At 41.0% G+C, this 17,200-nt stretch overlaps 1 protein-coding gene across 3 annotated transcripts in view; it reads left to right on the top strand.

Moving 5' to 3' along the window:
* Nucleotides 1-17,200, top strand: part of EGFL6 (EGF like domain multiple 6) — a 72,579-nt gene that overhangs the window by 44,030 nt on the left and 11,349 nt on the right. For all 3 annotated transcript variants that reach the window (XM_019495132.2, XM_014607768.3, XM_059720919.1), the window contains one exon: nt 6,193-6,513. In XM_019495132.2, coding sequence (XP_019350677.1) covers nt 6,193-6,513 — 321 coding nt within the window. The remainder of the gene's footprint in view (nt 1-6,192; nt 6,514-17,200) is intronic.

Below are 17,200 nucleotides of genomic sequence, written 5' to 3'. Positions count from 1 at the left end.
AAAAATCTGATTTTGGTCATATTGATTTGGATTAAGAGCATGATGGCAATATGTCAAAAATGTGTGTAAACAATTTATGTTTATCCATTGAAACTTGTAGCAAAACATATTGCGCTCTATTTGTGGTTGACAGCTGTACTTGTTTGCCCTTTTGCTACAAATTAAGAGATTTACATTACAACATGTTGTCTACCTCAATGTCAAATCAAGACGCAGCTTCACACCTGCTATGAAGTGCAAGCTAGCATATTCAATTAATCATGCAAGCCAAGTTTATCAGAGATGAAAAGCAGGGCAAGTGGCAACCATGGTGGGTAATGCTCTACAAACTTTTATTGATTAAAATTGTCTCTACTACCTATCATAATCGTGGGCATGTTAAATCAATCTAAATACAGGGACAAAAGGAAATGAATACCTTTGCATGAGGAACTATTTACATGGATAATTGGGTTTTTGACTAAATGAAGCTTTTCATTAAATAGATCTGTTTTCCATTGGAGAATTTTGACTTTTCTTTCAAAACTGAACACCTGAAAACCTTTTAGCCAAACCCTAAAATATTTATTTACAAATTTTCTGTCTCTGGGGCATTATAGGCCAGGTGCCTCATTCCCATCATATTTATGAATCAGGTTCCTGAACAGATTATACCTCCCAGGATGCACTACAGCAGCTAATTCATAGGCAAGTCTGTGGTGTATTGACATACACTGGCTCTAGACTCAGCTTGATGTTGCATTAAACTGAAAAGAAACCAAAACAGAAAGTTTTTTTTAAATTAAAAAATGCTAAAAGGTTTTATTTTTTATGATAAATTTCTTAACAAAAAAAATATATTTTTAATGATGTTTAAATTTTCAAGAGGGAAATAATCTCTTTTTATGGATCAGTCTAAATGTAAGGTATTATTGCTTAAACATTCATATTTCAAATGTAAACCTGCCTTCTATTGCACTTTTTTAAAATTACTTAAATTAGAACAAGTGAAATATATTTGTGGGGAGACCATGACACATTCAAAAAGAGCTAGTCCTATAAAATCAGCAATATTGGAGGGGAAAAGTTCTACGAGATCATCTGCTCCAACTCCCTGCCAATTTGAGAGTGTTTACTACAATACTCTCAGATTCTGTCTTTATTGAGGCTTATTAATCTAGAAAACAGAATAAGATGCACACTAATTACATTTACAAATTATATTAAATGCAGAACAGACGGGAACAAAAGAAACAAACAATACAAATAAAGCTATAGAAATTAGAAGCCTGGATTGAAAGCACCAAAATAAAGGTGCCAATGGAAAAATGTATGCAACTATAGTTAAAGAAAATTATATTCAAGATAAGGAAATTTTAGAAAGCATGATGCTAAGGGAGACTTGGGTAACAGTTGAAAGTAAAGTAGATTAACAGTCCTGAATGCTCTTCGGTGAAATCCTAACTGTTAAAATCAATGGGAGTTTTGAAGATGACTTCAAAAGGATCCTACTAGTTTAGTTTACCTAGCACAATTAGTCTTAAAACAGTGATCCATTTGGAGAGAAGAATCACTAGACCTTGATAGCAGTTATTGTGAATGATTGTCCATTGCAATGGCATTCGATTATTTTTAATGCATGAAAACGAAATTGTAACTTTATCCTTAATTTTCAAAGCACTGTTATATGCAAAGTTAGCCACATATCCCTCATGGCTTGTAATAAGACTCTTGTGGCTAAATAACCTAGCATTGCTCAAGTAATTTAAGAAGTTAGTTAATGTAAAATGCAGATGTTTGGGGGGGTTTTGTGATCTAGCTATCTTGATACTGAGATAGTGGAAAATTGCTGTAACAATGAACAACACAGAATATCAAATATATAAATACTATCTGTCTGTGGGTCTTCAGACTCACATTTACCACTCGGCAAGCAGACATGAATAGCATGTTGGTGTGGGCTTCTGAACTGCCTCTAGCATACTTTGCACGTGAAAAGCTACAAAGTTTTAACCCTTTCACTTTCCCTCAAGGGGGTCTTCACCAGTTTCACATCTGGCCTTCATCTTACTCCAATCCACTGCTTTTGTCAGGCGTATACATTTTCTGCCTTATGATTATGTATTGACAATGTACATTTCCCCCGCCTTACACTTCTGTGTGTGTTTCAGCCTTATATTTGGGAATAGGTTCTCAAGAGTTTACGAAAGTAGTAATAATATTTGTGAAAATATGAAACAATTCCTTTAATTAATTTTCTTTGCATGAAATAGCAAGGTAGTAATGAAAAGATAGTGTTAGGCTTGAAGGTAGAAGTTTCATGCACCATTCTTTTGCAAAATACCCTGAGAAGAAAATTCAGCACAAGTAATGTCTTTTTATTAACCATATCATTCTTAGAGTTCAACTTAAAATTACTATTGCTATCCTTTACTCAATAACTCTTCATTTTGTGCAATAGCTCTTTGCCTTATTCATATATTAAACATAATTTAGTGTTGTGGACAACCTCCAGTTATGACAGTGAAAGTAGATGGATGCTTTTATGTACAGAAGCCATATACTTGTTTTATAAACTGAACTCGGAATTTTCACCCATGAGTTGTTCTAATGTTACGTTAGGTGTTTGGGTAGAAACAATGTGAAGCCCATAAGAGTTAGCAGCAAATATTCTTCTACTAGAATGTATTTGTTTCTTGCATTCAGAGCTTCAGATGATGGCAGTCCAGGTCCTTGGACCACTTGTCAGATAATGAAACACATGTCCGTGTCTATCTTCTAGTTCTCATGAACACCCACTTCCCCTTTTTTATAGTACACAAGAAAGATCTGGAGGTGGTATCTGCTCTGTATTCATTCTTTCCAACTCAGCTTCTCATCCTAATCATAAGCCACCCAGTGCCAACCTATTTCCTTAGTCTTCTAAGGCTACACAAAATTATGGACAAAAGGACCCACTTTTAGTCATTATCTACAACTGGTATGGTGTAACAGAGAGCTGAAGGCTTCTGGTACCTTAAGGGTGAACGAGCAGCAGAGAGAGCCTCAGGCTGGGAAAGCTGCCTATTATGGGCTGCTAAGGGCGAGGTACTGGGGGCTTTGCTTGATGTCAGCACCTACCAGAGTCTTGCATAGAAGCACAGCAAGGTCCAGCAGCAATAAGTCCCCCTGAGGCTGAGCCAGCAAGCCAGCAAGCTGAATCAAGAAACCTGCAGCAGCTCAGGGAGGCATATGGCCAGCAGGGGGCATGGCCAGGGAGGTATATAAATACAGGCCCTGAGCCAGAAGGGGCAGTCTGGCCCTGGAGGCTGTTGAGGCTGCTGGCATCTAGAGGAACTGGAGCTTGCTTTAGGCAGTCTCCCTTCCAATCACACAATTACAACGAAGGCATGGTGGGCAAGCGAGGGGGAGGGCACCCTAGATCTGGAACCAGGGTAAGGGTTGCATGGCCACCAGGGGAGGTGCCAGCCACCCCTGGAGCACAAACCCAGATATATATGGTTGCTTGTATAACTGTTTTGTTTTATTCTTTCTGATTGAAATAATTAACATGGCTTGAAAAAAACTGATACATTTTTATGTAGTGATGATTATGAACACAAAATATCAAAGAACAACGAAAAGTAATCCACATACTTCCAGGCAGGAAGCATTTCAAGAATGGCAGGAAAAAATGAATTTGTTTTCATTGTTTTAAAATGTCAGTATAACCCACAAATAATGCATGAATATTTGTTAATAATGCATGTAGGATTATATAGTGAGTTTTTCTAAAGATTTCAAATTCTTAGGCTTAGCATCTTGTATACTGTTCTTTCCCATAATGTCCATAGGTGGAAGTTGGCAAACTCTGGCTTCTATACATCATGTATGTGACATTTTCCATGTCTTGGGAAGAACTCCTCGAGCTGTGATTGACAGTGAAACAAAAGAAACCTTAATTGACCTTGGCCTACTTAACAGCAAACATATTGGAAAGAGAGTTGCTGATTTCATCTCCAAAATCTGTCTATAGCTCCATACCCATCCACCCGTGATGACAGTATGAAAACATGCAGGTTTTCTTAACATGATAACAAACCAAAATTTGCAGGCCTGTGTGGACTGTTCACCTTCAGTCCCATAATTTTTCACATCTCTAGGCTGGTTTGCTTAACACCAGGCTGGTTTTTGGGCACTACAGTGTTGAACTGTAAGAATTTTTCATTTGAATAGGAAGACTTCAAAGGAAAAAAATGAAAACAGATGTTCAGGTTTGCTAGGCAGTCAGCCTTGGCTTGAAATGTCCACAGCCTCTTTATTAAAAGCCTGAAGTTTCATGTTACTAATTGTTAAGGGAAAATATGTTGGGAATGGGGTTTTCCTGCTAATTTTTCTTTTTGTGTTCTGAGTAAAGACTCCGTGAACCATGTCAACAAGATTATACAATATATTCTTCATAACACCATCCTCCAGAGGGAAGGCTCACTAAGCAGCACATTAGCAAAATCTTGATCTGCAGGCACCTGGCAAACTAACCCAAAAGCATTATTCAAAGGGAAAAAAATAAAATCTGCAATTTTGATTTATTTTTACTGGCACAGGCTTGCTGTATAACCTGCAACTGCAGCCTTGTAAAATCTAAACAGCTCAAAGCAGTTTGTCTTGGTGCGCTCAGTGGCTTCAGAGGGATTCTTGACTAAAAATAAAATTTAGCCACTTATGGTTTAAGGAATGTGGGGCAAATTCAAACTAATAGCAACTTGGTAAATGGGAGCAAATGCAATCTCAGGGGAATTTTCTCCTTTTCCTAGATTACACAGCTAATGATTTTATTTTATTTGATTTTTTTTAATTTTATTTCATTTTATTTCACTTCACTTCTCTTCATTGATGATGTTTCTGGTACTCCCATATATTTAAAATTAGACACACACACACATGCAAAGAAAAAGATGCCCCTACTGCCAGCGCAAAAATTAACTTAAAAATCATGGCAAAGCCAAAACAGCAACACATTCCTCTCTAGCTACATAACAACAAGGCAACAGAAACTGGAGGGAAAGCCTTACATTGAGGATATTTCACTGCCAGTTACTTTTGCCCTCTCCAAATGCCGTTCAAAATTAAATGATAAAAGCCATTTTAAAAGTCTGCTGACCCACTGATGTGAGTAGTCTATATGCAAGGAAGTATTCTTCTCTAAGGGCCTTAGATTTGCTCAGGTCTTGTTAGCAACTGGGGATGACCATGAAAATATGTCCTACACTTCAGTTTGAGAGGTGGGTCCTTAATAGCCCAGTAGCTCATGACATTAAAATAATACCTGACCATCCAATCTCTGTTCCTAACCCAGATTCTAACTATGGTCACTAGTACAGTTGGTGCTTCAAAATCTTTTTTTTTCTTCCTTCTGCCTTGCCAAGAATAAGGTGCATGTCTTACTTGGGAACGTGTGGTATGTGAGAAAATATTATCATTCCTTTTAATACATCCTAGGATGACATTTGCCTTTTTTTGTAACTATATCACATTGGGACTCATATTCAATTTGTGACCTGCTAAAAGTCCCAGCTCCATAGGTCTGTTTCCACAGTATTGCTTCAAAAATTCCCCATTTTGTTGTTGTACATTTTATTTTGTGGGTAATCTCAAGCATGGGGGGAAGAGGGGAACTCTCAGAGACTTTTCACCACCTCTTTGGAGCACAAAGAGCAGAGGTAAGCATAGAGAATGAGGAAGTGAGTGTTTCAGCGGCAACCTAAAGATCAGTGTAGAGTACAGATATATGCTTTGATGAGCTTTCTGAAATATTAACTGCCTATCTGAACTTTCTGAGATTCACTCTTGATTGCAGCAATTAATCCTAAATGGATTAATTGCTTCCCCTCCTCCCCAAAGGATATGTCCTCATTCATGCAGGAATTAATTCAGTAAAGTCCTAAGGCCTGTGGTATGAAGGAGAAAGCCATATGACCACAATGGTCCCTTCTGGTTCTGTAATCTATGAATCCATAATAAAACAATAGAAGAAGGTTGTCTGTATTGTGGGTCTAGTTCACTGTTAGTGTATGCAGATTTAGCTCCACATGCAGTTGCACCTGTATATGATAGCAAAGGATTTGACCACCCAGCATCTTAAAAGATTTTGCATCCTCAGTTGAAAAGTCCTATAGTCCTTGAGTGGACTGGTAACATTCAAATATTTGTTTTATATTTCACTGTTGGTTCTAGTTATTCCTGAAAATTCACTGAAGGAAATACCAAGAATCCCTGGAGTCATCAAGGACACAATCAAGAAACTCCTTTCACACAAAAACAGTGTGAAGAAACATGAAGAAATCAAGAATGTAATCCCAGAATCAGCTCCCAAGGTGCACCTGCAGTCATTGGACTACGAAGGTGGTGTTTACATTGGTGGAGCCCAGGATGAAAAAAAAGAAAGTGAAGATGCTGGAGAAGAGGAAGAAGTAGATGAGGCAGAGGAAGAAGAAGAACAAGAAGGGTTTGAAAACCAAATTGGTCAAGATCAAAGCCTAAGAGGAGATGTCTTTCGTAAGTGTCATCATCATTTCTGTTTCAGGAAAAAAAAACAATTTGATTTTTCAAGCAAAAGGATATATTCACACTGACAAATAAGAGTCAAATATTAGATGTATTTTTTCTATGTTTACTTGCAGAGGAGAACAATAAGCTTAGTATATAGTGTAAAAAATGATTAAAGCCTTCTAATCTTATGTGTAGAGTATCTGACAACTGTTTCATCCTTTAGCAGAGATATAAGCTAATAGTGATAATAATATTCTGTAAGGTACACTAGAAGCACTTTCGTACCTACAGGAATGGATGCTCTAAAATGCCAAAGGAAAAGGAATAGATACCTTAAAAATAGACCAGAGTGACTGCAGCAAAGTACTCTCAAGGGCTAAGAGAAGGGGAATAAGAGTTGACAAAAAATGAATTCACATTGTTTTATTGATCCATTTCTTGAGCAGAGATGCTTCCCAAAGCCATACAGTATAATTACTTTGAGGGATAGCCAATAAGACCTAGCTATTTTTCCTGGCAAAGAGGCAGTTTTACTGTTTTATAAACAATAAGATCTAAATTAACTTTGTCTCAGGTTCATCATCCTAGATGGGGAGTATGCATCATTTGAAGAATAAAAATGGGTGTGTTTCATTATGCTTCGGACCATAAAGCTTATTTAACATAAATAGTTCTTATTTATATCACTATCATTAAAAATCATTAGTTTTGCATGACAGTTTCTTACCTCTTTAGTCTAAATATACAAGTTTATTAGAAGAATGTTCACGGGCTGAGAAAACTGGTAGTTTCAATAAGAAGCTACTTGCATTTCTAATACCAACGGTCTGTAGGGAAGATATATACAGCTATCCTCAGCAGACTCGGCTCCGTTCAGTTGCTGCCTTGGGAAACATTATTTCTCCTATCACTACTGTTTAAAGGAGTTTTTAGTTCATTTTTAAATAATATTGTAATAATACCTTTAGCTCAGTTAAATATTCTTCAGACTGGGAGCTAAATAAACAGATACAATGAAAATTATACCTTGCTCTTAAGTTATCCATGTGTGGAGATATAATAAGCATTCTGTCACGTTGATTAAAAAGATATGTGTATAATTCACCATAAGATTAAAGGAGATGTATCCAGTTTAGCCAGAACTGGAATTGTTGCTACTTATATCAAAATAATCCATTCAAATATTTTTTTCAATAAAAAGCCATTTTTACTATGCTGTTGTAATAAAGCCAAGTACAAATGAGTTTATTAACCCAGAATACATTTGACAATACTGCTTGCGGAAGGTTCTATTCTTCTAAAATTTGCCTTTATCAAGGTTTAGTAGCATTTGCACTATTTCAGCTCTGTCAGAGGCTATAACCCAAATATTATTGCCCAGAATTATGGAGAGAAGTTAATGTGAAGTGTGGAGTCAGGAGTTCAACATGTCTATCCATCAAATAGTAATTACATTAAGTTCTTGTGACATATTTCAACCAACAATATCAAAATGCTTAGAAGATCTGGGACTTTGGTCTCCTTACCTTCTAAAGTATTTTGAAGATCTGGGCCTATTGAACTCTAAGTCTAAGCTCTTCTCTATATCCAAGACCCAGTATACCTAGTTCTTCCTCTGAGGGGTCCATATGGGCCTAGTGGTGGTATCCACTTTTAGCATATGAACCTAATGGCAGGTAGAAGACCTGGGTAATTGGCCTTTCTAAGCTGACAGAGATTCAAAATATACATTTCCCACATGTCAGGAGAGTCCCCTAATCACTAGGCTTCAGTGTTGGGGGCAGCCCACTTGCTCCAGTGTGTGTTGTGGCTGTAGATATCCCAGCTAAGATGGGGTTTAGGAGCTAGATTCATGGCAGGATCTGACTGAGCAGAGAAAATATCACAGAGCATAAACATCCACCCCAATAAAGCATCAGTCTAATACCACGTTTTGTTGTGCTGCTGATTTTCCATTTATGTGGTGTAACAAAGGGTGATGATGTCTGTCTGATCAGCATTTGTGTTGCCATAAAAATATGAGGCAGCACAATGAGATATCAGGTGACATCTGTTTCCACCCCTGGAGCTATGTTTAGGGCACAGGTAGGTACAGCAATTCATGCTAAAAAGAAGTATGATGGACCCTGTGACCCCACCAAGGGTTGATTGCAGGAGGGCTCCAAGTGGTGGGACCAGGCTCTAAGATGGGAAGGTTTCTCTTGTTCCAGTTGTTGTTATGGCAGCTGGGGATCTGGCTCAGCTTAGGGACCAGGTTTGGGAGGTCTCCAAGCTAGTTCCTATGGTCAGGCTGTTTGGGGTCTCCTGCCTAGGGTTGGGGCTGTTGCAGTAGCCCAAGCTAGGTTTAGGGTTGAGGTATGGTTAGGGTTGGAGGATCATGAAGGATTGGAGCTTTCCAGCTGGGGGTGATAGGACTCCTGGGGCTATGTTTAGGACATAGGTGAGTAGGGCAGTCTATTCTAATATTAAATAGGACAGAACCTGAGCTCCCCCACCTAGGGTTGAGGGTGGGGAGGCTCCCAGTGATGAAGTCTATAAATGTCATACCTAAAATTCAGTTTTTAGACTCTTTGTTATAAGGAAATACACATGGTGATGAATACGTTTTATAAAGCCCTGATGTGTCAAAATTCTATGCTGCATACTTAACTTTAATCCTTTTTGCAATCCATATTAAGCACCTACTTAAATGTTTTGCTGGATTGCAACCTTGCTCATTTTTTGTTTCAGAACTTTACCATCTCTCCTTTTTTATTGAAGTTAATAGCAAAATCAGCAGGACTAATTTGAACTCTCATATAGCACTAGATATGTGAATATATGTAAGTAACCATGCTTGCTGGTGGTATAAAAAGAAAGTGAATATACAGAATAATCAGTTTCAGTATCTTGACACCACAACAGACATTCTGAACTTATTTTGTCAGAGAAAGGAGTCGCATGTTGAAGAAATAGGATACATTTTTTCCTTAATTGTGGAAATTCTTTGTTTCTCCTGCTTTCTATCAAGGCCTTAATGTTCTTTTCAGGCAACATCTTGTTTTTTTTAAGTTGTACCTTATCTCATGTTATTTACTTAGTATCACTTTGGGCACTAATGTTTGAGCTCTCATGTTATTTACTTAGTATCATTTTGGGCACTATCCATGTCAGTGCCTACAGTGGCTCCAATTTTGGATTCACTATGCCTGGTAACTGCAAAAGTGTGATTCCAAAAACAGGGCTAAGTGCCCAGGCTCTTAATAGACCCAGTAGGCACCTCTGAATGGTGATTTAAGAAACTATGTTCTCATTTCTACTTCCTGAATCACTTATATTTTTCATTAGGCAACCACTAGGTAAGAAGCAGAAATAGTCCTGGGACTGGAATTCAGATCTCCCTTTTGCTGCTGAACTCCCTGACCACTAAGGCTAGGGACAGACTTTACACATAAATGGTTTAAGTGATCAGAAACTGATTTAAACCTGTAACAGAACAGATGTTCAGTGCACATAAACCAGTTTGAAAATGGCTGAAACTGGTTTGAGATAAACCTGGTTGAATGTAGTATCAGACTTAACTGATTTGGCTCAAACCGGTTTATGCAATATCCCTAGGCTCTCTGCTCTACAGAAGGGCTGGCCCCTCCCCTCTGCTCTCTAGCCAGAACAGGGACTGGCCCTAACAGAGACACCAGTGGGCATTAAGGCAAAGTGGGCAGGGAGGGGGTTAATTCTTCCCTCCTTCCCCTCTTACCCCACTGCAGCTGAGGGAGCAGAGGGGATGGGGCTGCAGCAGTGGGATACCCCAACTGCAGGGAAGGGACAGAGGCAGGAATTAACCCTTCTCCCTGCCCCCTTCAACCTAACAGGGCCATGCTGGGTTGGTTGTCCCACAGGGTAGAGAAGGGGGCTGCAAGGGGTGGGGGTGGGGGGGTCCATGCAATGCTGCCCAACCCCAGAGTGAGGGTGGGTGGCAGGGGGAGGCTCTGTTCCATGCTGTGGGGAACTCAGGAACTATTCCTCCTCCTCCTCCCTCTCCCCTCCCCTCCCCAGAGGGGCAGTGGGAGCATGGACCTCAGCTGGGCAAGGTGTAGGTGTGCAGGTGGGGGAGGTGTAGGGATCCCCACACACTTCCCCCATGGCGTGCAGCCCCCACTGCCTGGCAGCAGCAGCAGGCGGGGATGTCGGGGCAATCGTGCCTGACACAGACATGGCTCTGGTCAGCACTGAACGTTGGGGAGGGAGCAGAGCCTGCCTTATCCCCGAGGCTCTGCTCCCTGCACCTGTAGCTCCAACCCTGGCATCAGGGGAAGCCCCGCACTAGAGCCCCACACTGTCTCCTTCTCTGCTGACTACACAATGCTTGCACTCTGCTGGGAGTGGAGGAAGAGTCCCCCTCTGGGGCTGATCAGCATCCCCCTCCCCACCCCAGAGTGATGGGGGAGAAGCAGGGGGAAGAGTCCCTCTCTGGGGCCAGGCAGCCTCACAGAGCCCCCTCCCCACCCCACAGTGGCAGCAGGGGAGGAGGAGGGAGAAGAGCTCCCCCAGCACCGAACAGGGCCCCCCTCCTGGCCTCATAGTGGTGGGGAAGAGGCAGGAGGAAGAGTTCCCCTCTGGGGCTGGGCAGACCTGTGTGCCCAGATTTCTTCCAGCTGCAGGCATGTCCCAAACATCTGTCTACTTGCAAACTGGTTCATTCTATGCAGGTTAGACTAACCTGCAAAGATTGAATCAGTTCAGGCTCGGACTTTTTCAATGTCTGTCCCTAGCCTAACTGTCCTACAAACTTATACCCCATCTTCTTTTCTCTTCTTTGGGATCCATTACTTTGAATTCTTGGTTTTACAGTAGTCTGGCTTCAACAGCAAGACTGGAGCGTGTTCCTCAAGTCAGCCCACTCTATAACCTAATGACTAGGAGTACCATAACTGAGGGGGAGATGCTAGGGCAATGCAGTTGAAGGGGGAAAGGGGGACCATCACTGCAGCTGGAGGCTGGGCACACCACTGCCACTGGGAGTGAAGAAGCCAGCATTGTCACATGCACTGCCAATGCCCAGGGCACAGAGCTGCCCTGTTATGTCTCTGTTGGTTAGGGCACTGTCAAGGCACTCTCAAGAGATGTGTGTGTTTGAATCCCCTCAGGCTGGAAAATGCCTAAAACCCAAGTCTCTTTAGATAGCTGCTTTAACCATTAGACATTATCTGAATGTGGATTGTGGGGACGTTTCCTCCTGTTTTTGAATGAAAGTGACTGTAACTGCTGGTTTGGTTTTTATTTTTGCACTGAAATCAATGCTGTTGTGCACTATGCTTGGAGAATGCCTATCAGATTAGTTGACTTAGGCTTTGGTACTGCTTGCTCCACATTGTCTCTGGATGCTAACAGAGCTTGAGTGGGATTTAGTTGCCTGTCTGATCAGACTCTTCTGAGAATGCATAGAAACCTACATTGGGCATAGAGAACCTTAATTAACATTTGTGGCTCCTAGTGGGGAGATAATCTGGATCCCTTTTTTTTGCAGCTGAGGTGCCTGATTTCTACCCGAGGCCTTTATCAGGCCAGATCTGGCCATTTGGAAAACTTTAATTCCTGATCTCATGGGATGTATTGGTGTTTCTGTCAATTGGCTTATTAAAAGTCTCTTCTCTCTACTTACAAGGAGTCACAATTTACAAGATATGTGTGCATTTATATAAGCCATTTTGGTTTTGGAAGTCCATTCAAAAATTAATTCCCTCCTTTTGCTGTTTGCAAGCTGTGTTAATATTTGATTAGCAATAATTCCTTTACCACAACTCATGGACTCTTCTGTGTATCTCCCCAGCATTCTCTAATTGTATCTAAGAAAACAGACTTTGCCTGTTACATTATTGAAGTCTGCATCATTCACCTTCTTGGAAACGGGAGGATAATAAATATTGAAAAATTGATATGTCACACTTTTCATCAAATCTAACTAGGGTTTAAATGTAGATACAGTAGGTTATTTGTATGCATCATAGGTCAGTTGTGTAATATGTTTGTAGGGAGGAGTGGAGAAATAAAACACAAAGAAATATTGTTTGGAGATGGAAATGATTAAAATGAGCCATGCTAGTTATCTCTGGGTATGTTAAATATTGGGCCTTGACAGTAACGATACATAGCGAATGAGACTGGGTATTGTAGGAAGAGAAAGGGTAGGATGCTCGAATGCTGACCTGAAGAACTATTCTTCATTTTCTGACCAACTTGAGGCCTCTGGTTCTGATTTATAGAAGTATTGGATATTATAGCTGCAAGTAAAATCAGTGAGAGCTGAGCTAGTAACACATAACATAATAGACAGATGCTCTGAAAGATCAGATCCTAGTTGCCTTAAATCAGCAGACAAAATTAGTGGTAATTACTGACATCAGTTTATCTGTGCCTCAGTTCTGCATCTGTAAAATAATATATTATAATACAAGGATATATATAATACTATAAGGATCACAATATCTCCTATCACAGTGGAGATATGAAGATATGATGTAAAGCTTCTCATTACTTAGCGTTGTTCATTCTATGCACAAAGGAGGCATTAATCAATGGGGGAAAATGGTATATGATCACGTAATTAAAGACTGAATCATACACACATTTTTATCAGAGAAAATCAGGATCCCTGGTGATAGCACCAACTGCTGCTGAATCCCATATTCTATCTTTACTACTTCAGTTTAAGGATCACAGGCCATGTCTACAGGAGACACTGACTGAGCAGCTGTTACTGCGCAGTCATTCAGTACTTGCATTCCCAAGTAACTGGTGTTACTGTGCAGTAGCATCTCCGCCCCGCTTCCTGGTGATGCACACTGCACAGTAGCTTGTTACTACTGCACAGTAGCATTACATCATGGTTTGTGCCCCGTGACACTACTGCACAGTAGTAATGAGTTACTAATGTGCTAAATGCGCAGTACATGTCTTGTGTAATTGTGGCCACATGGTGTGTACAGAATATGACAATAATACAGCCTGTCATTCAATGCTAATAAAGGGTCCTCATGACTGATGACACCAAACATTAAGGTTTCCATTTCCTGGTTTCTTTGGCAGTATTAACATTAATAATTATGTACTGAACCGCAAGTGAGCCCACTTAAGTAAACATAATGTTTGCTGTGAGTCTTATTCTTCTATGATAATTGGGCCATTACATGAGCAAATATTTAAACATTTTACAGCTATATAAAAGCCTCATAAAAGATGTTAGATACCTGGCAAAGGTAATCATCTGGGAGGTGGAAATGTCTCAGCATAGATAGAGGCTATTCTTTTAACATAGTGATATAACATATTTACCCATATCTAAGACAATCCTGAATTGAAGATGACACTCCTCCCCTCTCCCCCCCATAGCTAGATTCTGTGCATGGCAAATGTATAACTTTGTTATGATTTTCCAGGTATGGAATCTAATTATTGGAGGGTCATCTTAAATTTGTCCCCTGCATTGCTGTAGTCACAGGGGGGCAGGCAGTGGGGGAGGTGGTGGGGTCAGGTGCTGAAGCGGGCCTGTAAGAGGGTGGGTGGTGGAAAAGGCAGTGGGGGGACAGTTTGCTGCAGTCATGGGGACAGTTTGACCCCTGCCTCTTGGCCCCAGCTGCTTCCCTCCCACCCACCACCACTTGCCCCTCCTGCTGACTGCCTTCTTTATTATCTGCCCCCCCACCATCTCTGCCCCCATGCCTGCTCCCCCTGCAGCTTTGGCCCCAGCCCTCCTTCACCCCTGTCTCCCACCTGCTCCAGCCTGGGACATGGAGTAAATGGTTGCTCTGGCCCCAGCCCAGGTAAGCAGCAAGGGGGAAAGGGGGGGGGGGGGGGTAGGGAAGAGCCTGCGAGAAAGGGAGACAAAAGAAAGGGGTGGGGCAGTGAAGCTGAGAGTGCTGGGGTGGGGGGAATTTGGTGGGGGCAGAGGCAGTAGCTGTAGCTCAGGCCACAACACCGGGTCAGGGCTAGAGTCAAAGCAGCTCCTGTCCCCCCACCACCTCATACTCAATTCCAAGATGAGGGGTTTTCCCCCAGTGTTAAATACAGTAAATACACTAGATACATATGAAGTCCTTGAAGCCTATACTTCTAAGTCTGCGGGGTTCTTTTGGCAGCTAGAATTTATTTTGTAATATTTTGTTTTCTGCAAGGCTTTCTACCGTTTAAAACAGTTTTTTTGGAAAGAGAAACTGGCAAAAGTAAAAATGTGCCACTGCTTTCTATGCTTTCTGTGGTTTTTATAAGATCCAAATATATAAGCCTAGAGAAGGATATTCCACTGGTGGCATCCATGTACAAGGCTGCCTTTTCTTAAAGTGCCATGTAGTAAAGTGCCAGACAATTTTGATACATGTGTAATTACTAATAAGACACAGAGTTTATTTATATCACAAGAGGAAGGCTGTGTATGTTTGATTTTATTGTTATCCTAACTCTAATATGGAGAGGTGCTCAATAATTAATTCAGTAATTTATTCACAGTGTAGAGTATACCTTTTCCAGGGGACTTTGAAACAGTCATAGTAGTAAGAAAAACAGAGGCCCCCTCTACAAGTTATCTCTATTATGCAATTGCCTTATTAACTGCACAATAAATTTAGGCTGGCCACACATGAAAATTAACTATGGCATCTTAAAAAGGTCCAACCAGTTATAAAGTTTTTGCTCAAAATGGGTAATAACTTGATAGCTGATTTCTACCCAGCTTTAATTTGCACATGTAGACAGCCTGCAGCTGGGATCTCCCGGCCATTGCAATCTCCCAGCCACAGGGTGCTCCATGTGAGGACTCCTGGTCCTGGCTGCATGTTGTCCCCACAGCTGGGAGCCCCCTCAGGAGAGGTGGTCCCAGCCATTATAGCCTGCTTCTTGACAATGCAGGAAGAGCCCAGGATCAGGTGGGCAATAATGATCTAAGGCATGGCAGGAGGCACAAGTGTGTAGATCACGCATTTAGATCCCATTGCACCTTTATCTCCACATAGAGGGGGCCCAAAAGACACCACATTTCTTCCTGCTCTGTTAAATATAGGGCAGTCCTTTTATTCTGCCATGCAATTATTCTTTCAGTACAGTTGCTTCTGTAAAAGTTCATTACAGTTCAAAAGATGATTAATCTATAGACCTATATAGATTAATCAAGTCTGCTCTGATGCGTTGTAATAACAGTGTCCCCTCAGGTGTAAGGCACCTGTGTGACCAGGTCATTTAAGTCCAGATCCTCAAAGGTACAGAGGTACCTAAGTCTTAATGATTTCTATAGGACAGTTTCAGCTCCTATTGAAATTAATGGCAGGTAGTTCTCACTGAGGATCTTGCCTCAGTTCACTGAGTGTAAAATTGGGTTAATAAGCTTTTTCTACCTTACCAGAACATTGTAAGGGTAACTCTATTTAAGATTAGGAGGCATTCAGATACAGATATACTTTGAACAAGAGGTGAAGGGTGTTTGTAGATGTCCTGTGGATGAATGTATGCTGGCACCAGAAAAAAATATGTTGTGTCTGTTCAGAAAACAGCAGTTTTCTCCTTATCCCAGAGTTGGCAACTAGGCAGGATTGAAGGAAAATTACCCTAGCATGGCTGCAGCTACGGCAGAAGTTTTGTATTTGTATGAAAGTTTAGCACTGATCTTTTTGCCTCACTTCGTTACCTGCTCTCATGTGTCTGAAGGTCACACCATTTTTCATAAGGCACCTGACAGGAGGAGGATGAGCCTGAATATAACACTGGGCACTGAAAACAGAATAGACTCTGATACAGTTTGCCTCATTGCTATTCGTTATTTACCAGAAATTCACTTGGAGCATTTACAGCACGCAGTTACACCCGCATGTGCATCTCCCTAAGGAATTCAAGGGTGATTCAGTAACTCAGTAAAGAAATCATTCTGGCAGTTGCTGTCTTTAGTTAAGTCGCTCCATTCTTCTTGGAGCAGCTCATATTTAAGTAACTTTCTCCGTTTGGCATGTGTTCTTGAGTCTCAGCCCCTTTCACTAATAGTGAGTCCAGATATTTGCAATGTCAATTTTTTTTTTTTTTACAGACTTTACAATGACTCTCTGTGTGCTTATTCTAAGTGAAGAAACAGAAGTGTGTGTGCATGTGTGTGTGTGCATGCGTGTGTGTGTGTGTGTGTGTGTGTGTATTAATCCTTGCCTGAGGTAAGATTATTATCCAAGTGATTTAAGCAGTAGTTTTTGTGAGGGGAAGGCTACAGATGCAACAAGAAAAGACAAGCTCTTGGCAATCCATCAGACAGCACATAGCATTTCAAGGGTCTCTTTTTTTCTGTTCAGTTCAGCACCTCTCTGACTTCCTTTAGGCCCTTCTGTATGTATGTTTGCAAGCATGGACGTAGGTGCAGGACAATTTTTGTCAATTTGGCGGTGGTTACTGTCTTCAAAGTGTTTGCAGCCAAATCATGTCACTGACTGTTGTCTCCCCCAGTTTATGGGCATCTTTACACATGCAAGGAGTGGGGGAGCATTTTAATTAGAGTAGCTCTTGGGAGCTGCTCTAATTAAAGTACCCACCGCATCTAGTGTATGCAGCACCCCATGCTTCAAAATAGCAGTGGGGGCACTTTAACTAAAGCTCATTTGACAAGCTTTAGTTAAAGCGCTCCCACCACCATTTTGAAGTGCAGGGATGCTGGAGCATGCTAATTAGCAAGCTCCAGCAGGCTTGATTA

Source organism: Alligator mississippiensis, chromosome 1 (assembly GCF_030867095.1).
Source record: "Alligator mississippiensis isolate rAllMis1 chromosome 1, rAllMis1, whole genome shotgun sequence".
Lineage (NCBI taxonomy): Eukaryota > Metazoa > Chordata > Crocodylia > Alligatoridae > Alligator > Alligator mississippiensis.
The sequence above is the reverse complement of the archived record's forward strand: the minus strand, read 5'-3'. Positions and strand labels throughout refer to the sequence as shown.